This window comes from Ostrinia furnacalis, unplaced genomic scaffold (genome assembly GCF_004193835.3).
Source record: "Ostrinia furnacalis isolate ACB-3 unplaced genomic scaffold, ASM419383v2 OfSCF5816, whole genome shotgun sequence".
Taxonomy (NCBI): Eukaryota; Metazoa; Arthropoda; class Insecta; order Lepidoptera; family Crambidae; genus Ostrinia; species Ostrinia furnacalis.
This window is the reverse complement of record NW_021136055.1, coordinates 155,651-182,963: the sequence shown is the minus strand read 5'-3', so window position 1 is coordinate 182,963 and position 27,313 is coordinate 155,651. Positions and strand designations below refer to the sequence as shown.

Below are 27,313 nucleotides of genomic sequence, written 5' to 3'. Positions count from 1 at the left end.
ATGCCTGAAAAACCATTTTTGGTAAGCATTTGTAACAATAGTGCAATTAGCAGATTTGATCAAGATTTATTTATTTATAAAATTTTATATTGTTTTGTATCGGGTATAGTAAGATCAAAGCCTAACGTAGGTACACCTACAGTGTTAACAAGAAAATTACCTGAACTAATCAATTTAAATTAGACGAAAAATAACATAATACGAGCACTATTTAAAAAAAAATCAGGCTGGTTACCAACCAAAAGTCATAATATTAATATTAAAGCACAATTCTGTGTAATTTTCTGAATTACGTACTATTGCATAGGTACATCTTAGTACCTACATAGTGGTACTTTGACGCTTACGCCGGAAACTATGCGACTCTACAGTGTCTGAATATTAATGGATTCAGTGTCTGTAGAGTCAGGACCTCTACCACACGGCTTCTAAACAGATAATTGTAAAAAAAACTATTTTAAATCATTGTTTTACGGAGTCAGTTCTATTTCTACTACGGTTCCTTCAGATATAACTGTTAAATGTCTACATATAAACATTGAGCCCGCTTCCGCGACGTCACTCTCGACCGAGATCGGCGCACGCGCGGCCGCGTTCCCGCGCTTTTTTGACGTTTTACTTTTTTTCAACAAAAAGTTTGCGAGTATTTGAGTTTTTAATTATTGTGCATCTGTGTTGCAAGTAGCCAGTATAACGTAAGTATTGAGCCGGTCGTTCACATTAAAAAGTAGGTCATGCTTGCTTTGTTGTGGACATTAACGGACCTTTCCTTTATAGTTGAGCATTATGGTGCTTAATTTTAAAAAGAACTGTCGATTATCAAGTGCCATTGTTTTGTTTTATAAAAAAAAATAAGTTCTTATTGCCGAGTTATTTAGTTTTAAAATCCGCATTAAATACTTCGCTAGAAACCCGTTTCAATAGCCATTTGAGATTATCATTAATTAATGTTTTTTAAACAAAAACCGATCCGCATATTTTAGTAATGTAAATAATATTTGTCCTTCGAGCCGGTTTTACGAAATAAAATTCGATAATGAGGTGTCCGCTCCTTGTTTGACCGTCCATTTTGTTAAGCTTAGGACATAATATTGCAATTTTAAAAAATATTAGGATTCATAAAATATTTAGTTAAAACTTTAATTTATTTTTACAAGGATTTACAGCTATTTATAGAAATAAATAAAAAATAACATTGGTTTAGTTACACATTAAAAAAGTCTGTGTTTTATAGTAAAATGTAATATCTTTAATAATCTTTAATAAATCTTTATTTGAAACCAGAAACAATTTTACACAATCATTTTAGCGTTAACATTTGCAGTAGTCTAAGACTGTGTCGCAGATGTTAGCGCCCACCTCTAAGTAGACGGGCGTTTCAGACAAAGACATTAACAAATAACATTAAGTTGGTATACATTTAACTAAGAACAAAAATAGCAGTGTGTGAGTAATGTGTAGTGTATGATGTGTAGTGTGTTATAATATGATCTACTGACATCTTTTAAATGTCTTAATGGACTCAGATATTGCTTTGCGACCCTTTATGAATCGAAACTATGCCACAGAGACCGTTCTAGAATTGGAGACACACAGGAATTAACACAATGGCCATTCGCCAATTTAATGGAGTGACAGTTATAGGTTTCTCAAGTTGACTTACGCTGATCATCGGTGATAAAATGTTATTGATGTAGCTATCTGATTAAGAACAATCACAGGCTTGAAAATATTGAGTATGAGATGCATTTGAGTATCATGTTAAAATATCTTAAGGCTAAATGCGAAGAATAATTTACAATTAGAAAAGTCAAAACGATAGTTTTAAGTATGAAAAGGCCCTGGCCCTTTATGCCTTTATAAATTAAACCAGAAGTATGAATCTACTTAGGGGATTCAGGATTAAGAGTAAATTACTTTTAGATCAATCATAGGCTTGAATATTTTCTTGAGAACACTCGAACAAAATGCTCAAAGACTGTCGTTTCCGAATACCATTCTTAAAATAGTTACGAATATACTAAAAATAACCACTTAAATATTCATAATGTTTCTTATGTTAGTAACTTTAATGAAAATCACCCTTTATTACTAAACCTACACGCAGCTACGCATAATGAAGAATGTTCACTAATTTTGTTTTTTAGCTTTCGGTATTCTCTGTTAAAAATAAAAAATACACGTGAAAGAATTATTTCGATACGTCAATTAATTTCCAAGATATTGAATTTTAAAAGTGCGGGCGGCGGCCGGCCCGCCATTTTATGCGCGTGACGTCATATTACAGTGACTGGCTCATATTTGTATGGGTGGAATCTTGCAAGCTGAATTAAGACCCACTTCCGGGCAACCGATTAAGCTGAAATTTCGCATACACATGTGATTTGGATGACCATGCAATATTATGATGACATGGAGCTGATATGATGATGGAGCTGGAAGGTGGCCATAGGAACTCTATAATAAAACGACTTAAATCCATCGAGTTTGGGCTCGTTCGTTTTGTATTGATGAGTACTTTAATTCTATATAGTAATCAGGGTCTGATGATGGAGCTGGAAGGTAATTCGCAATAAAACGACACAATCGCATCAAGTTTGGGTTTGGTTCAATTTTAATTTCTGTGATGGGTCTGGGTGTTAATGTGTATAATAAGTATGTATTTACAAAAAAAAATGTATTTAAGTATGTTTATATCCGTTGTCTAGTGAGCGGACACTGTGAATGTACTATCGGGGACTCTTCCGCCTGACCACTTTGTAGAAATTTTAGCGTAAGCGCATCGCTCCGGTCACGTGCTCACCCCGTCTCTAATTGGTTACGCATTTTACTATATTTTTACTACGACCAATAAGAGACAATCAGGGCTTAGGTTGCAATACGAAATACCATTGTGCACTTTATTGTCATAGGGTTAAGGTTTAAAACGAAATGTTTCTTTTTCTTCAATCTTTCTTAGTTTTAGGCTGAGTTGCACCATCTAACTTTGACCGTAACTATAACGGTAACCGGTGCTTTTTGTATGGAGTTTGACAGAATTTTGACGTTTGTTAAAGTTAAAGTAAGATGGTGCAACTGAGCCTTAGAATTTTAATAATAGAATTTGGTTACAAACAAATAGATATGTATTTTTTTTAATATTGTGTTTTTATACGAGGTCTGTCTGCTTTTTGCTTTGGCGATCTGTCGACATATTCTCTCCTTTGTTTTTTTGTGAAGTTTCGTGATCAATAACCGATTGATTTGTGTTGACCCGTGCTAGTAATTGGACTGTTTGATTGCCTTTTTATTGACCTCCGCTCGATTACTGAACCATGCCTCTCAAAATAATTCTTATATTTACTTACAAACTTATCTATACATTGTTAACTGTTTAAGTGTTATTTAGTTTGAAGTTTAATTGTTATAGATTTAAGACCTTGTGTAAAGACACTTAATGTGCAATAAAAAATTGAATTTGAAATAAAACTAACTTAATATTATAATATTTACGATAACCAATTACCTGGATCATTGCTACCTAGTGCAATATTTATATTAAATTTTAATAACGTAGATAAGTGTTTCTTTAAAACGGAAAACAAAATATGCATTAAAAATAAATAGAAACCTATTATAAGTTTTTATTAACATTCAAGGATTTAAGAAAGTTATAGCCAGATCTTACAATAATTGTTTTTAAGCCACAAATATTCCTTAACTCTTTACTAATTAATTCAATAACATATTGTTTTAAATTATTAGTTCCGAATAAATTAAATACCTATTAAATAAGTAAAATTCGAAAGTAATTGTATGATTTTGTATTTCTCGCCCTAACTAGCTAAACTAATATCATGAGATTTACACTCATAATATCAACAATAATTGTAGAAAGGGCTACTTTTTTCTCGGGAAATTGCATAGTTACCTCGGAATGTGCGATAGCAATTTTGTGACCCGAGCGGGCAATCGCTAGTTCAAATTTTACACGAAGCCTCATATAATATTTTGTAGCGATTCTTAATTGGGCTTCAAATTGACTAAAATGCGACGTTGCCAAACGAGCGCTACGGATGCGGGTAATAAGCAATACTCAATCCTAAGTGCTTTACATAGAGCTTGGTTTGCTAGGGCAAACATCTACAGTGGTGCGCCGACGCTGCTTAGACTCGAAACATGAATGAACGGGGGCGGAGCAAAATCGAGCGTGTGTGTGCAAACAATTTAGGCCCTTAAGGTGTCAAGGCGTTCGAGTCCCCGATAGTACGTCACGCGGGGTCACGTGACCGTCGGCGGGACTCTATATTTAAGCGAACTTTGAATGCCTATAAAATCATAACTACTTGGTATTTTTGAATGAAATAAAAACAAATGTATTTGTATATGTAAAAGCTTAACTGTAACATAGGTTTCAAGTGATTTTGCATACCTAGTAACATTCTCAATTTACATTTATAACGTAGTACGGTTCCTATAGTAAAAGTACTTAAAATTAAAATTAAAAATTACAAACCATTGTAGTCCGTGAGAACCCAGCTTAACTGAATTTTATAATAGAACGTGGAAGGCAGTAAACGCATAAAATTTTCGAGTATTACAAGCTATAAAAAGAGCGTCGCATATTTGTATGCAGTTTGAAATTTAAAGTATGCAATTTTAATTTCAGATTGAGAGCAGCGCACTTTCAAGATGCGCCATTTTATATTGGGTGAGTAGAACAACAAATACTTTAGCATTTTACAATTTAAGGTTTGAAATAAGAAAAATACTGTAAGGCTGAGTTGCACCTAACTTTGATCATAACTGTAACGATAATTGGTGTTTTTTGTATGGAGATTGACAGATTTTGGACGTTTGTTAAAGTTAAAGTAAGATGGTGCAATCCAGCCTTAGTGATTTTGTTTGGTATTGTAGAGTTAGGAAAAATAATTAATGTTAGCGAACCATCTAACGAGAGAAAGCAAATAATGTAATTTTATGATGCATTTATAATTTTAAGTATATTATTACGTAATTGCCTATAAATATTGGCATTGTTGATCATGTCACAAATCGATGTCTGCGAAAATCAATTAACTCATTAACTACATGATAATTAAGTTGCATGTACATGATAAGTTGCATGTTCATGATAAGTTGCATGTATTGATTTGTATTGATAAGATGCATGTTCGAATAGCATCATGTTTACGTCCTAGTTAATCTTCATTTTAATTTTCATATAGTACAGAAGTGAGATTTAGAATTGGACAGTCGTTACCAGTTGTAAAAAATGTATTTAATATTTACATTACTTTGTTTAAAGAAATCACAGCTACATATCACACGAATGACGTCATTGATGAATACATAAACAGTTGTCATAGTAACAAAGTTTATTGTCACTTATTAACTAAAATTCATGAATATATTTTTTAATTCTAAGCAGCGACACTAAAAAAATGTTTTACTCTTTATTATTAAAATAGGTTACCTACGCAAAATAAGTAGTTGAGGTTTTCATAAAATATCTAAACAACAAGAGCAAATATATTTAATGTTTTCTAGTAAAAACTTTTTTCGTTCGTGCTAGTAAACTGGATTTCGAGAAACGATCAATTAATTAATCTAGCTAATAATCAATTGACTATACCAATCAATAATATGTGAGATCGATAAAGCTGAAAATTGGTTCAGAATTATCTAACGTACGAGTAGTTATATCACACACTTGCTATTACGATTATTTCCTATTCGAGCCTATTAATTTGCAGAACCATTTATATCATGTTATGAATATAATTAGGAAGGCGCTGGATGCAGGCCGCCACACGCAACCGGCCATTGTGGAAATCATTGGGGGAGTCCTATGTTCAGCAGTAGACTTCCTATGGCTGAAATGATGATGGTGATGATGAATGGGTGCTTGACATTACCTATTCATTTATGGTCTGTCATAATCAGGTCTAGAATTGATCATTTCATGATGTAACTTAACATTCCATGATAAATTATTATAATCATATCAAGAAACGGATAAACCCGCCGTCCACATTATGCCGCGGTCGGGCTAAGTACGATGTGCGCCGTGATAAAATCTTATCGGCGATTTTATGACAAATGTATGGGCTTATCGCGTAAAATCGATAAAAATAAATCAGCCCGGCTACTGTGGGCCTAGGAAGCGCGCCGTGATATACTTTATCGACGTCAAAATGTATTAGTCCAGTAGAATTAGCTTTTAAATCGGAAATAATTCCTACAAAAGATTTTATTGTTTTAATGGCTTCTTTGGTTGCCCATTAAGACTCTCCTAAGTTTTCGACTTCGACGGAGTTGTGCTTAAGTGGTGGGGGCCCCCGAAAGAGGCATTTTTTCGGTTTTCCGGTTATACCGCGTAAAGGACTTACCCTATCAAAAAGTGGTCTTCATGACGGTTGAAGGGCACTTAATCTTGCATTGAATAAGACCAAATTCATATGTTTTGGACAAACCGTTCTCGCGCTAAAGTTCGGCAAAGTAGAAAATATACGTATAATTAATGACCCTCTCCACGTCCAATGGTTTGTTACCCACAGGCTTCCAAGTCTTGAAAAGGGCCACCTCAACCAGTGTAACCCTATCAAGGCTTACGAGCTTGATGCGCCTATCCTTGTTCGTCCCAGCCGTTCCTTAACTGCGGTTGCTGCACCTCTTCCTGGCACTCACCTGAACGACTCTGTGTTACCTACTGTGGCTGCCCCTCTTCCTTGTATCCTCCTGCATGACTACGTTGCCTAGCCGTATGCCTGGTCTAAGGTTCGACGCCAAAAATCAACAACAACAAGTTCATATTAAAACGCTGAAGAGTTTTTTGTTTGTTTGTTTGAACGCGCTAATCTTAAGAATTACTAGTTTGATTGAAATCATTATTTTTGTGTTGAATAGCTCATACATTGAGGAAGGCTATAGGATATATACAATCACTCTACGACTAATAGAGGCGAAGCAGTAAAGAAAAATGTTGCAAGCACGGGAAATAGTATTTAAACTATTTTCACTCGTACGAAGTTGATTTTGTGGCGTCGAACCTTGGACCAGGCATATGGCTAAGCAATGAAATCGTACAGGAGGGTACAAGGAAGAGGGGCAGCCACATTAGGTAACACAGAGTCGTTCAGGAGAGTGCCAGGAAGAGGTGCAGCAACCGCAGTTAAGGAACGGCTGGGACGAACAAGGATAAGCGAATCAAACTCGTGAGCCTTGTTAGGGTTACACTGGTTAAGGCGACCCTTTACAAGGCTTGGAAGCATGTGGGTAACAAGCCATTGGACGTGGAGAGGGTCATTAATTATACGTATATTTTCTACTTTGCCGAACTTTAGCGCGAGAACGGTTTGTCCAAAACATATGAATTTGGTCTTATTCAATGCAGGATTAAGTGCCCTTTAACCGTCATGAAGACCACTTTTCGATAGGGTAAGTCCTTTACGCGGTATAACCGGAAAACCGAAAAAACGCCCCTTTCGGGGGCCCCCACCACTTAAGCACAACTCCGTCGAAGTCGAAAACTTAGGAGAGTCTTAATGGGCAACCAATGAAGCCATTAAAGCAAAAAAATCTTTTGTAGGAATTATTTCCGATTTAATCAATTTTTGTGTTTAATTCTACTGGCCTATATGGGCAAAATCGATATAATAATGGAGTGATAACCGCCTATAGCGGTGCGCATCCTAGGCCTAAGGCACAACCTGGCAACGAGTGCAACGACATATCCAAGGATTTAAGGTCTCAAATATATAAAATATTTAAAAAGCTTATTTACAAAGCTCGATTTTGTACCTAAAATTGCCACCACTATTATACACTAAATAATATTGTTTATAACCTATACCTTGTCCTCTAATGTGGAATCCGCGAACTTTTTCTTATTGTAAATAGTGATCACTGATCAGGTTTGGCTGACCTCTAATCAAGTCAAAGTAAAATACGAGTTTTAGGTTTTTGAACAACATTCTCTGAGAATCAACGCTATTATCTTTTTTCTTGGATTTCATGATAAATCTAGATATTAGACTTTCAAAACTTTTAATAAGTACTATCCTAGAAATAAAAAATATTGAGGTGCCATAGGAACAATAAATATTTTTTTCTTAGTTAATTAAATAATTATAATACCTAATAGACTCTATCGACTCTCCTTAGGGCACAAAACAATCTGGTGTGGTTTAAATACATAAGTATAGTAAAATAAGTCCATAAAATTGTTATGCATATTAATATGAGACGTCATATTGTACGAGGCAACACGTACGATCACCGATGACATTTAAAGAGATGAGCTCATGAAGGTAAGTATTAGATAACGGACGCAAATAGCACAAATCAATTCAAATATTTATCTTAGTTTTTTGAGGTCAAGCGACACAAGTAATAATAACTTAATAATTATACTTTGTTTCGACGTCTAGAACTGTGTCTGACTGTTAAACCCTTCGCCCACCTTACGATACATAACAGTTAACACTGAAATTCTACTGGCTCTAAACGCTAAAATAATGATAATCCTATATTCCTGTTTAATATAGCTCTCCTGAATAATTTTACAAAATGAGGTACGCCCCTTTGCGGCGTTGGCGACGAATTATGCTAAATAAGAAAGGTAGTACACAAAGTTAACATTGTACTTTTGAATTATANAGTCATCGGATTGAGTTGAAACCTAGATAGATCGACGCAGAAAAAAAAATCCTATCCAACAATGTATATAACTCATTTTGGCCAAAATGGCGCTTTAGTCCTTTTTCCTTTCCACTGACGATATGTTATAGGGGAGAGGGTGGCAAGATGGGGTACTTAAGCTTTGAACACCAATAAAAGAAAAATATACATAGTTAGACAATCATACTTATTTTTTAATTAACAATTAGTTAATACTCTTTTAATATTTGGCAATATTAGGAACTTTTAACTATCCATTTTAGGACAAAAATAAAAATAGAAAAAAAGGGGTTTCACCCCGTCTTACCCCATGGTGCTGGTAAGATGGGGTACCCCCCTGAGGTAAGATGGGGTAGTGAGAACTATCAGGCAAAAAGATAATTATTTGGAGTGGCAGAACTCGCAGACATGATCGCTGGCTTCGTCATCATCGTCACAATTCCCACACCATCTTCTACAATGTGAGCATGATATCCACCCCTCAATGGAAGCGGAATATACTTCACTGCATCACACATGGTGTATCCTCTTATTCACTTTAATTTTCAGATAAAGTCTCTGTAACTCTTCGTCGTTTTGCTGTTTTTGCTGGAGTTTCTGTAGTAGCTTTCTCCTGTATTTTTCAATTCCTCTTTTCTCTTCTATGTTTCTACTTTCTCAATTTTCTTCTGTTCAGCATCTTTTTTCTTTTGGGCGGTGACTTATAATTCTAGTTTGTAGGGAGACGACGTGATAATTTGTGTTTTCCCACGTTTTTTAGTAACACGAAAGGTTTTTTTGGTAACCGGAAGGGAAAGGAGATGTTTTGGAGAAGTCATTACCCCATCTTGCCTGCTAAGCCATTTTCTAATAATATTCAAAGAAAAAAAAAAACAAACGGCAATCTCTAGAAAACACAATGCCTACCTTATTATAGGTTTGTTTAAGCATCAATCACAGCCACGCATCATCAGCTAGCGTTATTAAACAATCTATAGTCACGTGCCAAAACAGAAGAAAATATAACAAGCAATTTGCAGCAAAACAGTTTTTTCAAGATATATTTTACACGCGTGCACTTGTGATGTTAATGGCCAGGCGACTGATAGGTGTCATGGCGGAGCATCAAACGATGTATAAACGAGCGTGATTGGTCAGTTTAAACTGTGATTTTTGCTGGGTACCCCGTCTTACCCGCCATCCCATCTTACCTCCTTCTCCCCNCAATTGCCGTCCTTCACGTTGAATTCACTCAATTTCGACATAGTTCCGAATCACAAGTAAATTAAGTAACACTACGAGTAAATATAACGGTCGCGTCAATTTTCAAGTCCACCCGCAGTCGCCACTGATAGTATGAAACAACGGTCTGTTTGCTATTACGTCTATTTGTGAACTGGCGAACCACACATCATACAGGAGTATTTATAATAAGTTTAAGGTTTACCCTCCATACATAACAAATTCTACTGGACTAAATGAATAAGCTAAATTTATCAAAACTGTTATAACCCTCTCTTAAATAATGTAATCTAACACAAAACGGACAGGACGTAACAATTCGCTGTATGTAACTACTAGTTGATTGAAAAAAAAATAGAACGATAATAACCGATTAAAAACCGAAAACCGGTTTTTTTTCTTGGAAACCGAAAAAAAAATCGGTTTTTGATAAACTTTCGGTTTTGCATACCCTATTCAGTACCTCGATGTAACGAGAGTCGATACGGCCGCGGTGCAGGGAGAGATTGCAGCACTGCCCAAATCTCGATCAAATCGAAGGCTTTCTCATAGTCCACGAACTCCAAGCATAGTGGCAAGTTATACTCTTCGATCTTCTGCATAACCTGCCGCAGTATATGGATGTGGTTTATCTATCCTTGATTTTTGCTAATATTNAGCGTCACCGCATCACGTGAACGTCAACGTTCGGTATCCGCGTGCTCAGCACATAAGTGCGCAACAAACAGCGTACGCTGAGTACACTGACCCACAAAAAAATGATGACAATGACGAAAATGCACTTAATGCACCGAATAATAATGAGTTTTTTCGTGACTAACAATCTAAATAATTTTATCCTGAGTTGTAATACTTGTAATAATGTAACTTTTCAGTTAGATAAAAATATAAATATAGATTTATTAATAGACAGCGGAGCAAGTTTATGCGTATTAAGATATGAATGGATAAGCCAACATTACGAGAGTTTATTAAATGATGTTATATGTGATCAATTAACTATAAAGGGTGTTAGTGGAAAACTTGTTTCCGAAGGATACCTATTTTTAAATTTAACATATGCAGGTGTAACATTCACCGAAAAATTTTATGTTTTTAGAAACATGTCATGTACTTCTAGTGGTATATTAGGAGAAAATTTTCTTGCAAAGTATGATGCTATAATAAACTATAAAAATAGCACCTTACAATTGACTTGTAATTATAAAAACGTTTGTATACCTATAAAAAATAATAGAAACACATACAAACACATTATTCCCGCCCGATGCGAAGTAATTAAATATATAAGCAGTAAGGGCGTAAACGATTGCGTTATGTTAGCAAGAGAGTTAGAAGAGGGAGTTTTTCTAGCGGGTGTTATTGCAAGTCCAAAAAACGGACGTATCCCAATCAGAGTGCTTAATACAACTGAGAAGGATGTAGAAATAGACTTTTTCAATTTAGAAATTTTAAACTTACACGAATTTAATGTTTGCCACTTCAATAAGTATTATTCTTCGGTCGAAAGAGTAAAAGTATTATTCAACCTATTAAACCTAGATTATTTGGATAAGGAAGAACGTTTGAACATTGAACAAATATGTGCGAAATATTCTGACGTTTTTCATTTGCCGGGTGATCGGTTAACAGTTACAAACTTAATGGAACATAAAATAACATTAAAGGATAATACACCGGTCTATTCAAAACCATATAGAATTCCTCATTCTTTAAAGTCAGAAGTACAAAAGCAAATCAAGGAAATGTTAGATAATGATATAATTGAAGAAGCAGTCTCAGAATGGTCCAGCCCAGTTTTGTTAGTGCCAAAAAAGTGTGACAAATCTAATGAGAAAAAATGGCGACTTGTTATAGACTATAGACAGTTAAATAATAAGCTCGTCGATGATAAGTTCCCGCTGCCCAATATTACTGATATTTTAGACTCCTTATCAGGTAGTATTTATTTTTCAAAACTTGATTTATCTCAAAGTTATTACCAACTTAACTTAGAGGAAAATTCACGGAAATATACCGCATTTCAATTAGATAAAATGTATCAAATTACGTTAGATAAAGGTTCGAGACAATATACAGCTTTTACTGCGGACAAAATGTATCAAATGAAACGTTGTCCTATGGGGTTGAAAACTTCACCTAGTGTTTTTTCAAGGTTAATGACCATAGCGATGTCTGGGATTAATTATCAAGAAGCAATAGTTTATTTAGATGACATAATTGTTATAGGAAAAAGTTTACATTCTCATTCACAAAATCTTACTAACGTATTAGAACGTCTAAGACACGTCAATTTAAAAGTTAACCCACTTAAATGTGAATTTCTTCGCACTGAAATAGTTTATTTGGGACACAAGATTACTTCCAATGGAATTCTACCAGACCCAAACAAAATTGATGCATTGAAAAATTACCCAGTCCCACAAAACGCTGACGACGTTAAGAGATTTGTTGCGTTTGCTAACTATTACAGACGTTTTGTACCACAATTTGCTAATATTACTTACCCGTTAAATAAATTGTGTAAAAAACAGGCAGTTTTTCAATGGACACTAGATTGTGAAGCATCTTTTAAGAAAATTAAAGAAATACTTATGACCCCCCCAGTATTAGCGTACCCTGATTTTTCAATGAATAATAAGTTTGTGTTACAAACTGATGCATCTCGTATTTTAGGAGCTATACTATCAAATAGCGATGGTCAAGTAATAGCTTATGCTAGTAGAAATTTAAATCCAGCAGAAACTCGCTACCCGATTATAGACCTCGAATTGTTAGCCATCGTATGGGCTGTCAAACATTTTCGACCATACTTGTATGGTAGGAAATTTAAGGTTTGTACTGACCACAGGCCACTTATCTATCTTTTTGGCCTCAAAGACCCATCTAGTAGACTGACTAAGTTCAGACTATACATAGAGGAATATGATTTCGATGTAGAATATATCCCCGGAAAGACAAACGCAGCCGCGGACGCACTAAGTAGAATTGTAATAAATTCTAATGACTTAAAAAGTATGCAAGAACAAGTCGTTTCAGTTGTGACTCGATCTATGTCACGAAGATTAAACCGCCCTTCAACTGATACGACCGCCGACCGCCCTACCACCCAAACAAATGATAACCCTTCTGTTGTTGAGGTTTTGAAAAAACCTAATAACGTTGTAGAGCTAAGATTCTGTTCCTTGATTGATGATAGGCAGAATAACCCGGAATATATTTATTCCGACTTAAAATATTGCGCATATGTACCAAAAGAGAATAATATTTTCTTAGAATCTCGATCATTATCTACCATGCCGGTGTTAGTGAGAGATCTAGAATCATTATGTAATAAATTAAATATCGCTGAACTACTAATAATAAAAAATAAAAGCAGCGAAAAATATATCAATACATTCGCCAGTTTATTGGCAAAAAATATTATAAATGCGCCACGATTATTAATATTAAAAGATGTGACTAGAATCACAGATAAGGACCATAAGAGAGTCATCTTAAATGATTTCCACCTATTACCCACAAGTGGTCATGCAGGGACCAATAGAATGCTAAATAATATTAAAAAATTCTATTATTGGCCAGGGTTATCGAATGATGTAATTGACTACGTTAGGAGGTGCAAGCATTGCCAAATACAAAAACATACGAATAAATACATTAAGGAACCAATGGTTATTACTTCAACTGCAACAAGCGCATTTGAACATATTAGTTTAGACATTATGGGGCCCTTATTGCCTGACGATAACAACAATAAGTATATCCTTACAATACAATGCCATTTATCAAAATTTGTCGAAGCCTACGCACTATCGACCAAAGATACAGAAACGGTCGCTAGAGCTTTTGTTACCAATTTTATTTTGAGATATGGAGTACCAAAAGAAATATTAACTGATAGGGGCACAGAATTTATGTCTTCCGTCATGACCGAGGTATGCACTTTACTCAATATAAAGAAACTAAACTCAACTTCTTATCACCATGAGACCGTTGGTGCACTAGAAAATACTCACAAGAATTTACGTGCCTATCTCAGAATCCAATGTAAACAAAATAAGAGTAATTGGAGTAATTGGCTACCTTATTGGTGTTTCTGTTTTAATACTACTGTCCACACAGAAACAAAATATTCACCTTATGAACTTGTTTTTGGAAAACACTGTGTACTACCAAATAACTTACAAACGGGTATAGATCCTTTGTATAACTTCGATTCTTACCCAAAGGAATTAAAATTCAGGTTGCAAAAAGCGCAAGCGGACGCCAAAGCAAACCTTATACATAATAAATATTTAAGGAAATATAATTACGACAAAACTTGTAATCCTATCGTTTATAAGCCAGGAGATCTTGTATTAATAAAAAATCATTTAGGAGATAAATTAGATAGTTTATTTTCAGGTCCATTTGAAGTAATAGAAGATATAAGTCCTAATGTTAAAATTATAAAAAATAAATTAGAATATATTATAGTTACATAAAAATAATACAAAACCATTTATTGGAAATTGTATAAAAAAAAATGATAATTTAGTTTAGTTCGACATTATAATTAAGTCTATAGTATTAATGTATTAATCATTTAATGTAATGTTCAGCGAATCTGTCTCGCTATGCTACANAAGCTACAAAAAGTGTCCTACAAAAATTTTCGAGTCTCATCGGATAGCCGAGTTATTGCCGAAAAACAAATTTTACCCCTTTTTTCAACATGGCGGCGAAAGCTCCTAGGAAAGTTTGGTCGACAATCTCAAGTTAAGCTTTTCTAGGCATCCCCTACAACATATTAAAAAATTAGAAGCGCAAATTCATTTTCTTTTATTTGCCTTTTTTTCGGACGAAATGACTGGACTATTATGCTAATTTATAAGAAAGGTAGTACACAAAGTTAACATTGCACTTTATGTACCTACTAATTTTCTTATAAATTAGCATAATAGGACAGGCGACGCCATATCTTTTGTTACTTCCATTCCATTAGAATATCCATTGCCTAATAGAAAAAAAATATTTTTAGGTTGTTAAAATATGAACAATTCGCTAAACAATATAGCAAAAAGTAACTTAACATTATCATCGTGCGAAGTTGTTGAAAGTGACACACATTACCTACCTAATTTAATTATGAAAAATATAACTATAACATTGTGGTGACTGAGTTTGTTGCGGCGCTTCTTCTCAGCACTTGCCAAATGTTGGTCTCGAAGCGCTGGTAGGGTAAAAAGATTATGAGACATGTAGTATGCATGTTGTAAGAACTATTTATTAGTCTAAACAAATAAAGAAATTTTGACTTTGACTTTGATTTTACGTCATCTTAGAATTCAGTAAAAAGTTGGATTCTGTGAAATTTTTCTTTTTAACCGACTTCAAAAAAGGAGGAGGTTATATGTTCGACTGTATGTATTTTTTTTTTCTATGTATGTTCACCGATTACTCCGTCAATTGTGGACCGATTTTCAAAATTCTTTTTTTGTTCGATAGGGTACACTTCTGAGGTGGTCCCATTGTCACCAAGTCAGGGTCTGATGATGGGAACCTAGGGAAATCGAGGGCAACCCTCAAATTTTATAGGCACGTATATCGTTTTTCAAACTTTTTCTTAAGTTATTCAAGTATTTGCTCCTGGAAATCATCATCTCATATTGATGAGCTGATGATAGAAGGTAAAACAACTTAATGCTTAAGAGTTGAAAGATAATTCTTTTAATTTTATAGATAAGTATAGTTTCTAAAGTTATTCAAGTGTTTACATCAGATATTCATCATCTCATCATGATGAACTGGTCATGGTAGGTACAACTCCTTAATGCTTAGGAGTTGGAGGATAATTCTTTAAATATTATAGGTACAAATAGACCAACAGTTGTATTATTTCATGTTTTTAAGGTGGGCTGACGGTTTAAGGTCTTTTTAGGTTTCCTATATGGTAACCTGTATTTTGTAGGGAATATTATTCTACACTAGACATGAAGAATATGGTCTCAATGTACTGCCTACCTTCTGTGGTAACATCAAGGTAATAATTAGTTAACTAAAAAGCAACAAATAAGTAAAATTTTATAAAAAAAAAAAACCGACTCCAAAAAACCTACACTAAAAAGTAGAAAAATAATTACTAATTACCTAGTTATTTACTAGGACGAATTAATATTTATGTAGGTATACCATGATTGGTACTTTTGGAGTCGGTGCAGGCAAACTTTACATGTTTCATAATCTTGGCACCGACTCCAGAAGTATCAATCATGGTATACCTACATAAATATTAATTCGTCCTAGTAAATAACTAGGTAATTAGTAATTATTTTTCTACTTTTTAGTGTAGGTTTTTTGGAGTCGGTTTTATTTTTTTGCGTTTTCTTTTCGTCACGAAGGAAAACAAAAAAAGCTCTTCGCTGACTGAAAGCTCTTCGCTGATATTTCCAAACACAAAAACTACTTTAAAAGGTTGGCAATCTAAGAAAAATATTATGATTGGATGTTCACAAGGTGTATTTAATAGGCACTTGTGAGCTTGCTGACCTTAAGTCCAATAAAACAAACATAATGCTCACGCAAGTAAACGTACTAATATTATTAGAATTCCATCTGTTTTATGTTTTATAGCAAAACTGGTTTGTGGTACACAATTTTATTATTTTACAAGAGCATAACTATTTTATAATAAACTGTGGTAGGTAATTGATAACAATCACAAAGGGATTTTAATTATAAGCTTTTAAATAAAAAGCGCTTGTGGATCAATTTTTTTCTTATCTGTTCGTGTGATTCTTGAAAAAGGTTTAAATAATATTATATGCAATTTGTAAAAAATAACGTCATATTATTAGGTATGAATTTTATCAAGGATAGATGAGGCACACGGTAACAGACTTCGTAGTTATTTTTTCGACTTGACATTAAAAACCAGTTCTTTAATCCTCTTGAAGTCTTGACTTATTAAAATATTATACTGAAGCATAAATTGTTCATTGAACCAGAAAGAAACAGTAAAGTGGTCATCTAAACGTTTCGTACTTTTTTTAGTTAATCAAATGTAAAATGTATCTCACAAAAATGCCAGATTTTTATGCTTTCCAATCAAGTAAATATGACTGTTTATTTGGAAAGAACCGCTAGCATTTAGCTTTACAGAACTGTAAAGATAATAACCTAAGATGTTTAATATAAATATGACATCCGTTCAATAATATTCTCATGTTTAACTCACGATTTTATTTCGAAGGAAACACGTATAGTGATTCCTTGAATTTGAATTTAAAATTCAAATATTTGCTTGTCTGTCCGGCAAATGTATTCATATGCAAGTAAATACGTAGTGATATAACCATGTGATATTTAATATGGTATTAATAAAATTAATACGCTATTTACCGGTAGCGTATTTGTTATATAATATCTTGTATGTAAATGATACCTAAGTATGTATGAGTCATCGCAAAAGCTCTTTAAAAAAATCACGTTTTATGAGTTTTGGTTGAATCATACTTTCATGAATATTAATATTTTGGCTAAAAACTGTTTTAATGGTGTTCAGTAGCGTGTGCGAGGTTTGCACGAAAAGGTCAAAGATTAATTATTTGAATTTCTCTAATATTATTTTTAAACAAAAGTAGGTACCTAATTATAACGCAGTTCTTCAGAGCTTATGGCAATTTAACTACGAGTACTTGAGGCTTGAAAATGTAAATAAATAAATAGTAAAATCGTACGAACATCGTAAGCAATTACTAAAACAATTTAAAACGACAGAGTAATAGGAGAATAGCCAGTCTAGTTCTTAGACAATAACTGCAAGTAGCGATTATTTACTTGAACGAGTACTAGCAATAATACTTTCCCAGGCGGAATGCGCTAGATTGCTTAGACTGGAGTACGGTCAGCAGATAATGCCTAAATAATATTTTAAGTAAAAAGCCTTCAAAAAATGCTGAAGAGATATTCAGCTGCAATAGCCGGTCGCTTAGTCGGTGCTTAGTCGGCCGTTTGGTGTAGTGGTTCGAAACGGACTACTATTCCGGAGGTAGCGGGTTCGATTCCCGCACAGTACAAACATTTGTGTGCATGAACATATTTGTTTGTATTGGACTGGGTGTTTTCTATGTATAATAAGTAAGTATTTACAAAAAAAAAGTATTTAAGTATGTTTATATCCGTTGTCTAGTACCCATAGTACAAGCTTTGCTTAGTTTGGGACTAGAAGCGCAGTGTAAAATGTCCAAGGATATTTATTTATTTATAATTTATTTATAATACCACTCTTCATTATTCCCATTCATCATCAGCATCTGATCGTTTAGTTTCCACTGCAGGATCACGACATTCACGACCCTCTCTAATTTATCAGAGGAAAATGGAGGAATTGGCCTACACTCTCATTAGTTAATCAATATTAGGAATATTTGGATAGAAAGTTCTCTCAGATGCGACTAAGATATTAGAATATAAGCTTAAGGCCTTATAGTTCTGGCCAGCATTTCATGAAATTTAGTATGATAATTATTACATTATTTTGATCTCACTCTAACACCACCACGATATTTTATTTTCAAAATTTTTGCAAACCGTACCAACTGCAATAATTGGAACTGAATGAACACAATCTCTTAACAATTTTTTAATTCATTAAACTATTTTCGTATTTCGGATGCAGTTTTGTTTTGCTATCGCTACGTGCGCCCGAGCACAATAGCTAGGGTCAGCGCAGTGCATTCACCGAGCGCATGCGCGTGCCTTACTTTACTGCACCGCGGTATACAACGCAACGGTGTTATATGGAACATAGAGATACCAACGATTTCTGGGCTGCGATTTTCCTAAAGATCATAAATTAGATTGTCCATATACAGGGTTACAAAAGTCTATAATGAGTTCGAAGTGTCTTCTTAGGTCTTGTGTTGTCTATTGTTTCTCCTGAGTGAAAATTAGTTTATCACAGATCGTCATAAATTATAGCTTATATGTTATTCTGGGTTATAAATAATGATACTGTAAAGTTTAATCAAAACAGTTCAGTAGTTTTTGCGTGAAAGAGCAACAAACATGTTAACATCCAGACATCCACACAAACTTTCGCATTTATAATATTAGTAGGATCATCGGTTCTTGATCTTGGTATTTCCCATAATCCCTGAAGCTAGTAGGGGTTCGCAGAGTCGTGGTGTAAAACGTAGGTAGGTACGGGGGGCAAACTGAAACTAAAGGCTATGGGAGAGAAGGAGGCGCTTTGTGAAAAAAATAAAGCAATATTTTGTCATTCTTGCTGTAAGTGAAGAGAATTTACTGTAACGTAATTTTACCGTTAATAACATCAGCATTAAGGTTGATTGCGCAGTCACGCTAGATGCGCGGGAGTTGTGGGACTCACTGCTCTGCAGTATGGAAACGTAGTATTAGGAAGTATAGTTAGTATCTACCAGAATACTGTGCCAGCAACAATGGGTCTTTTGTTTTACTAAAGGTATACAGGGTGTTAGGAAAATGGGTATATGAGCCGACACTAGCCCATGTTAACATGGTCATATAAATGGTATGGCGAAGTCAGAAATTTTATATCATCATTTTTTTTTTTAATTTTCATACAAAATTAATTTTATAAAATCCGATTTGTATGAAAAATAAAATAATTAAAATGAAGATATAAATTTTCTGACTTCACCATACCATTTATATGACCATGTTAACATGGGCTAGTGTCGGGTCATATACCCATTTACCTAACACCCTGTATAAGCCTACATGTTACCCAATGTTTACAAAAGAAGAGAAGATAGGTACAGTAAAGGAATTGACGTCTTAAGAAATATCTCTTTTATCGATATGCCTATTTACCGACACCTTCTTTATTACATAGTTTTTAAATCCAAGTATTCATCTGGAAACTGGATAAACAATGTACGGAGCCCTTTACATCTCACTATTATTAACTCACACATACCGCTGTTTTATTGTCATCATCATTGTTCATCATCATTTCAGCCACTGGACGTCCACTGCTGGCTGACCTTAGGCTTCCCCTAATGATTTCCATATCGCCCGGTTGTTAGCGGCCTGTATCCAGCGCATGTTTTATTTTGCAATGTAATAAACTGGTTATTCATATTTTGCATTGTAACAAACCGGTTATTCATATTACTGTGGCATCTCAATAAATGTACTTATTAGAATAATTATAACAATTATTTCGCACAAAGCTGCAATACGTTGCAGTATGCAACCTAATTATCTTTGGACTTATACAGGATGCTGCAAGATATTACATAATCTTTTATCACATTGCAATAAGGTTCAGAATTGTATGGCATGATCAGCCCATAGCTGCATGATAGTCATAGTAAACATTAGGTAAGCGACATTAAATCTGTTTGCTTAATTTTGGATTTCCGTATTTGTATACTACTTCCGCAAACACCGGTATTAATGAGGAAGACATTTTGATCACATAATGAAAATAAATATTACAATGGAGAGTCCAAATTAAGTGTAAAAAACTAAATCGTGAGAAGATAGCGTTGGCTTGAAATAACTTGAGATCTAGGAGGCTGGGCTATAAAAATTGTCGCTTCCGTATTTCCGCTTCTCGGGTCTATCTATCACTGTAATTAATAACAGCTTAGACCTGTGAGAGAAAAGGACGGATTAAACCGAAAATGAAAATATTGACATTGGGAAACCAATGGTATCGAATGATTTATGATAAATTAAGTTAATTAAAAAGAATGTAAAAGTGTAATTTGTTGCATGACAATTTAAGAATGGACACATTCTTAAATGAAATACTAATAAAAAAACTAAGCCTCATCATTAGAACTTCATCAGGTTTTCAGATATCTCTATCTTTTTGTCCTACATGTTTGACCATTAGCAAGTTGAAAAATTATTAGTGATATTAGGTTTTACCACCACAAAATTAATTCATCTGTCCAGTTAACAGCAAATACTGGTAAAACAGCTGTAGAGAAACAAATATCCTGTACAGTACAGTTAAACGAATGCATTGATACCGCTACGGGACCCAGATCGACACCGATGTAATCGATGCTGGACAGTTATACCGATAAATATCGATTAATTGTTCGCCAGACTCGAGATGTGTCTAATCGATTAACCTTTTGACAAAAAATATTGTTAATTTTGCGAATGTTGATCTTATCTTGACCCCGGTTTTTATTTTGCGAAACGGTTTTCCTTCCACTCGTTTGTCCTCCTATGTTCTTCTGATTAATTTCGTTGCGGGTCCAATGACAGTTTAACTTTCCCCCAGGACAAACTTGACCTTCATTGGTTGGGTTTTTGTGGCGGTGAAGCTGTAGATCCTGGCTACACAGGAGTTGCAGCGGTGGGAACGAGAGGAGGGAATAGTCCCATTCCACTCGTTTGTTTATCTTTCTTCTGTTTCTAGGTAGAAAGTTTTGGATGGAATATTTTTGATCCGTTATAATCTCGGTATTTTTCAACCGGAACAAATATCTGTTTTGAGCAATCATAAGCATTTAGTGAGAATTGGAACGGAAAATTATTCGAATTACAATGAAGATAATCTATACTAATATTATAAAGCTGAAGAGTTTGTTTATTTGTTTGTTTGTTTGTTTGTTTGTTTGGTTGAACGCGCTAATCTCAGGAACTACTGGACCGATTTGAAAAATTCTTTTTGTGTTGGATAGCCCGTTAGTTCCTGAAGGCTTTAGGCTATATATCATCACGCTAAGACCAATAGGAGCGGAGCACCAATGAAGAATGTTTCAAATCAGTGATTTTTTTCCTTTTGAGAGCTGACGCTGCGTAAACGGTTAAAGTTTCGCAAAAATCATGTATGACAGGATTGTTCCCCTTTAAAAGTTCTAAAAAAAAGTCCGCGATAGTATATGTCTATCTTTTAAGGTTGGCTCATAGTAACCCTTTTTATGCAAAAAGAAATCTGTTTTATATTAATGCATTATTTGCGGAGGTTTTTTCATAAACATGATATTAATCCTTATCCAAATAAATAAGTTATTCATCACAAGTATTTAATTTTAAACATACTTGGCCTTTACACCATTCGATTTCAATAAATATCTTAGGAGATATCGCAGTTTTAAAATATCATCGCAGCAAAATAATGATAAAGTACTGCGCGCGCCACTGATGGATCAATGCACAGCCTAAATCGCTGATCGTAGAGACCTGAAACTTGGACGGTGTGTTCTTTGTAAGACGTAAGCATCTGATAAGGATTTTCCAAAATTCTACCCCTAAGGAGGTAAAAAGGGGTGGCAAAGTTTGTATGGGATAACGAGATTCCTTCGTTCAATCTACTTCAAATTTCGCATAAGCATTCTATAACAGAATTAATGGAAGATGTGTTTCGTATTTTAGTGAAATGCACCCCCTAACTATGTTAAAAAGGGGTAGAAAGTTATTTTAGTGGTGTTTTGCTTCAAAGTTGATATTAATTACCTACTCATTAGTGCATTTTTTTTTACAATCATGTCATGTTACAGACTATCATACTCTAGGGGCCTCCACTTAACCAATAATACTGCGGTAGGTGTAGTTTTCGATTTCGTAGTAAAAAGATAATACCACCGAGTAACTTTCACCGGATCAAAGGCCGAGGTGCATATTCATAAAATATAAGAAAAAAATATTTTCATGTTTATTTTACCTTTAAGATTTTTATATTTTATAAGTATTCAAACATTTAGATAATAACGTTAAAAACATTTAAAAATCGTATGAGAACGTTTTCGACTTCTCCGCGGACGAAGTCGCGGGCAAAAGCTATTTGTAAAATAATTAGACTAAATTATTAAAAGTGCCTACCCAAAGTCATTATTCCACGCGGACGAAGTCGCGGGCACAGCTAGTGTTTTTGATAAATATCAACAATTATCTCCTCGTTTAAAAAAACATATCATTATTATGTATTATGAATCTTTATGCACAATAATAATGAGACATGTAAAAGTTCCTTAAAATCATATTTATCGATTTGCAAGTACTAGTTTAGGTAATTGGTCTTAAATAAATAAAAATATTTTTGATTGTGAATTATCATGAAATCAATAATCATGTCTGTTCGTCTGTTTCTTGAATGCTTGCTAGTATGTACAAGTAAGCACATTGATTACTACTAAAATGTCATCAACATACACTAAATGCAATTTTCTGCATCTTCCAGTGCTATGCCTGACGGTGGGGTTAAGCAGCGCGCGGTGGGTGCGCCGAGCCCGCTCCCAGCAGCCAAAGGACACCAGCTTCATTGGAGACGCCACCAATGAACTGTCTACGGCTATCTTCCAGGTGATACGCCATAAATTAGTAAAGAGCAGTTGCGACGCGAATAAGTAAAGCATGTGGAATATATAAACTGCAAAAGTTACCTATATAAAGTATACAGTTTGGCCTAGTTTCTCAATTGACATTAATTTGGTTTCAACTTTTCATATTAACCTCATCCTTGAGTAGAATCTAGATGAACATGCTCAAGCTGTAAATCTTAATCCAGAAACTAGGCCTATGACTATGAAATCTCTGAGATTCATGCGATATATCTCAACCGTGTACTATAAGTAACAGTACATTAAAGAAAATGATACATAACAGAGAATACAGTGGCAAATGTAGAGAAAGTTTCCACTCTAGTGAAATTTGCTATCTGGCTCGACGCCAATTATAACTTTCCTTAGTAACTTTCTACATGACTACAAACTAATATTTAAATTTTCGCTTTCAGGGATACATCGATGATGACAAGAATATTGCATTTTCACCCTTGGGCTACTCTGCTATACTTGCTATATTAGCAGAAGGAGCTACAGGCGAAACCAGAGAACAGCTAGTCTCAGCTCTTCATTTACCAAGTGATCCTAATCTCACTCGGAAAACCTACCGCTTCATCATGGAGAGATTAAAAAATACTCACGATTATAAATACAACCACCCAGAATTGAAGAACTTCTTCTACATTTACAAGAACTACACTATTAATGAGGAGTACAAAAAGATTTTAGAAGATTACTACTTAACTGAAGTCAGGTCTGTAGAGAAATATAATCCTGATCAACATTACACAAAGCCAGATGAGACTGACGAAAACAGCGAGTTTGTTATCGATATACCAGAAAGAAGGCCTGATGATAACAAAAATGATGATATTCCTGAGCTCATGCCACCTAAAGAATCAGATGAGAAACTAATTTTGTTTGCTGTTGAAGATAAGCCAGAGAAAGTAGATGTATCACAGGTAGATTATAAACCAGCCAAGAATATTAAAGAGAAAATTAAATTAGTTAAGACTTACCCCAAAAAAGATGAATCAGGGGATGAAGAAGAGACCATGGTGGCTGTTGAAGCCAGAAATCATGCCAGAAGTCTGAAAGTTTTGGAAGACAAAAATGATATCACATCCAGTATTTCCGTGAATAGCGTTGGAAAGAAATCTAGTAAAAGTAAGTTATTATATCTTGCTAAGCATATTAATTAAGACAACAATTTTAATTTGAATTGTGATATACATTTATTGCTGGATTAGATTGGATGCTAAAGGAAAGATCAGTGCTATAATGCTGCTATCTAGCCTTGAGTGAAAAGATTGTTTATTATTAATTTTTTTTAAGAAACGTATTTGTCGTCTATCTGGCGTTGAGTGCATGTTTTGTGGTGCATGTAACATCTGGTTGTATTAGGTACTCATTGAAAATGTTTAATGTTTAACAAGTCTTTATCAGATGTAATCAAAATATCATTGGGGGAGGCCTATGTTCAGCAGTGCACGTCCTATGGCTGAAAAGATGATGATGATGATAATAATAAATCAAATCAACGTTACCAAATCTATTTACTTACCTAATTACAGCGCCATCAAACTCCTTGATGATCATCTTCAACGGGATGTACTTCCGCGGTTCCTGGAAGCAGGCCTTCGACATCGTGGAGCCAGGAGTCTTCTACAAGTCGAATACCGAGAAGAAGCAGGTCCCTATGATGAAGACCAGAGGCGTCTTCAAGACTGGCTTCTTGCCTGGACTGGACAGCGAGGCCATTAAGCTGCCTTATGATGTAAGTTAATGTTGTGTAGAGCAGTGTATCTGGCACTCAAAAGCTGGAAACAAAGAAAACACAGGTAAATCGGGTAAATCTACATAAGTGTAAATTAGATAGGGTAATAACATCATAATATTACTGTCTATAGCAACTTTTTAAATGTACCTTTCTTAACTAGCATTGATTTCATTTACGGTGAGTAAATGAAATCAATGCAATTCTTGTGTATGAAATTAATACAAGAATTTAACAAAAATAAACATGGTGAATGCTTATTACGATATAAAATTATCATTATCACCTTTCTTAACTTAATAGTTCTGGTTTTTCTTGCCTTCTTACAAAAAAGATAAATGTGCAATAAACACTGGTTTAAAATAATATTTCTATTAATGTCGATTAAAAGTAGTGACAAGCGAGTTTAACTTTTTGTAAGGGGGCAAGGTATTAAGATTAGCGCAAATCTTTTAGGTAATTATAAACTTCTAATAAGATGATTTCAATTTAAACAGTAGGTACATACCTGACAGATTTATGATATATACTCATTGACGTTATTGTTCATTCCAGGGTGGTCGCTACGCCCTCCTCGTGGTGGTGCCCCGCTCCAGAGATGGCCTGACGCGGCTGACTGCCGACCTGCCGGCCACACCTCTAACCGACATCAAGGATAGTCTGCAAGAAGAGGAGCTGCTGGTCTCACTGCCCAGCTTCTACGTGGAGACCACTACTAAGCCTGTTGCGGCTTTGGCTAAAGTAAGTGCATCATATTGGAGTACAAAAAATGTAAAATCCATCACAAATGGAAATATTCATTGAAGGTTTCTAGTTGTTGACTGTTACTATTTACTATTATTTTATTTTATTTTGTTTGGAAAACATACAGTGAAACAATAACAGATTATTAACCACTGCTTAAGAAACTATGATCTGAAATGCATAACATTAGTGTAAAGTTAACTCGTAACGTATAATCTTCAAAATGTTTTTCAATTTTATTATTATCATAATAAGTATGTTTCATTTCAACTCTAAAAGTCTGAATTTCTGACAATCACTTGATTTCACTGATCTATCTAAGTCTATTATGTTCGTCAACCTGTCCCTATTTATTATTTTGAAATGACTTAGGTAAGTAAGTACTCCTAATTTAGCAAAATCTGTTGTATTTTCCAGTTTGGTGTTAGCAGTATCTTCAGCCGCGACGCCGAGTTATCTAAGGTGTCTTCGGCGGACGGACTATTCGTTCAGGTAATATTATTATCAGACAAAATATTTTTTCCTTGCATGCACGCTGCATTATATTAGTGAGTCAGTTATTTTATGAAATGTCAGCCTATATTAAAAAGCTAGATAGCTAGTCTGTAATTCATTGCTTCATTTGTCTTACAGGAGCTGGTACAACATGTCGCAGTCAGAGTCGATAATGCCGACTCATCTGCTTCGCAGTTGTTAGGTAAGGAATCTTTAAGTCTCATTACTTCAAGATAGAAAGGGAATTTCCAAGTCCGAAAGATTAATTATTTATCATCATTGTTATTAGGATTTAATTTTTAGTCTACACTGCAGGAACACGACTCTCTTAAATTTTCCAGAGGTCAATGGAGGGTTTGGCCTGAAAAATTACTTAGAAGTTGAATAAGCCAGAGCACTATAAATGTTGTTTTCAAGCTTTGTAACGTCGATGCATTTGCTGCTGACAAAATACACAGTGCTCGTCATTTGCTATAAGACATAGTCAGGGGCTTTTACTGAGTTTATATTTTTATACTATTGGGATATTCCTGGTCCATTTCCTTGGTATGAATGATGTATTAATTAAACTAATCGTATTTGGGTGCAATACACAAGACTTCTATTCTTACTAATTGGATTGTGATAGATAGTCATGAGATCAGCAATTCTACAAGACAAATGAAACTACTCAATGCAATAGATATAATTAGAGAGAGAGAGCAGGTGAATAACTTATCCAAGTAAAACTATTTTTAATTTTCAGCTGGTGAAGGAGTAGAATCTCTCAAGAATCTGCCGCTAGGGCCGGCGAAGCCCGCGCGGCGTTTCAACGTCGAACACCCATTCCTTTTCTACATCGTCGACTGCTTGGACAATCTTGTCGTTGTCGCCGGAAAGGTCACTGACCCCCAACAACCTACACCTTTCGAAATTTGAACACATAACTCGCGCCAAACGCCAACAAAACTCGTTTGTTTACATTTCAAATTCCATTTTCGAATACATTACGATGCTCATTTTTTTCGACACGTTCAAAAACCCACCAGTCCCTTTGATTTAGCTGTTCAACTATTGTAAACTATTTCGCTGTGAAATCAAACTGTTGTTATTTACACAATTAACTCTAAAAAACCAGATGCATTTGATAATGAAAAAG

At 34.6% G+C, this 27,313-nt stretch overlaps 1 protein-coding gene across 1 annotated transcript; it reads left to right on the top strand.

Moving 5' to 3' along the window:
- The first annotated feature begins 533 nt into the window (after positions 1–533).
- serpin-10 (serine protease inhibitor 10) lies at positions 534–27,299 on the top strand. The gene is made up of 9 exons (XM_028316628.1): positions 534–695; positions 4,649–4,690; positions 23,057–23,178; positions 23,612–24,326; positions 24,734–24,936; positions 25,492–25,677; positions 26,098–26,172; positions 26,314–26,377; positions 26,921–27,299. The coding sequence occupies exons 2-9, from the start codon at positions 4,672–4,674 to the stop codon at positions 27,091–27,093; spliced, it is 1,557 nt and encodes a 518-aa protein (XP_028172429.1). The 5' UTR covers positions 534–695; positions 4,649–4,671; the 3' UTR covers positions 27,094–27,299.
- Positions 27,300–27,313: the final 14 nt, after the last annotated feature.

Bases quoted from the DNA above. Each gene is read 5' to 3' on its own strand.
- serpin-10 (XM_028316628.1), top strand. The intron at 23,179-23,611 runs GTGATACGCCAT...TTTCGCTTTCAG, and splicing joins TGTCTACGGCTATCTTCCAG to GGATACATCGATGATGACAA. The intron at 24,937-25,491 runs GTAAGTTAATGT...TGTTCATTCCAG, and splicing joins CCATTAAGCTGCCTTATGAT to GGTGGTCGCTACGCCCTCCT.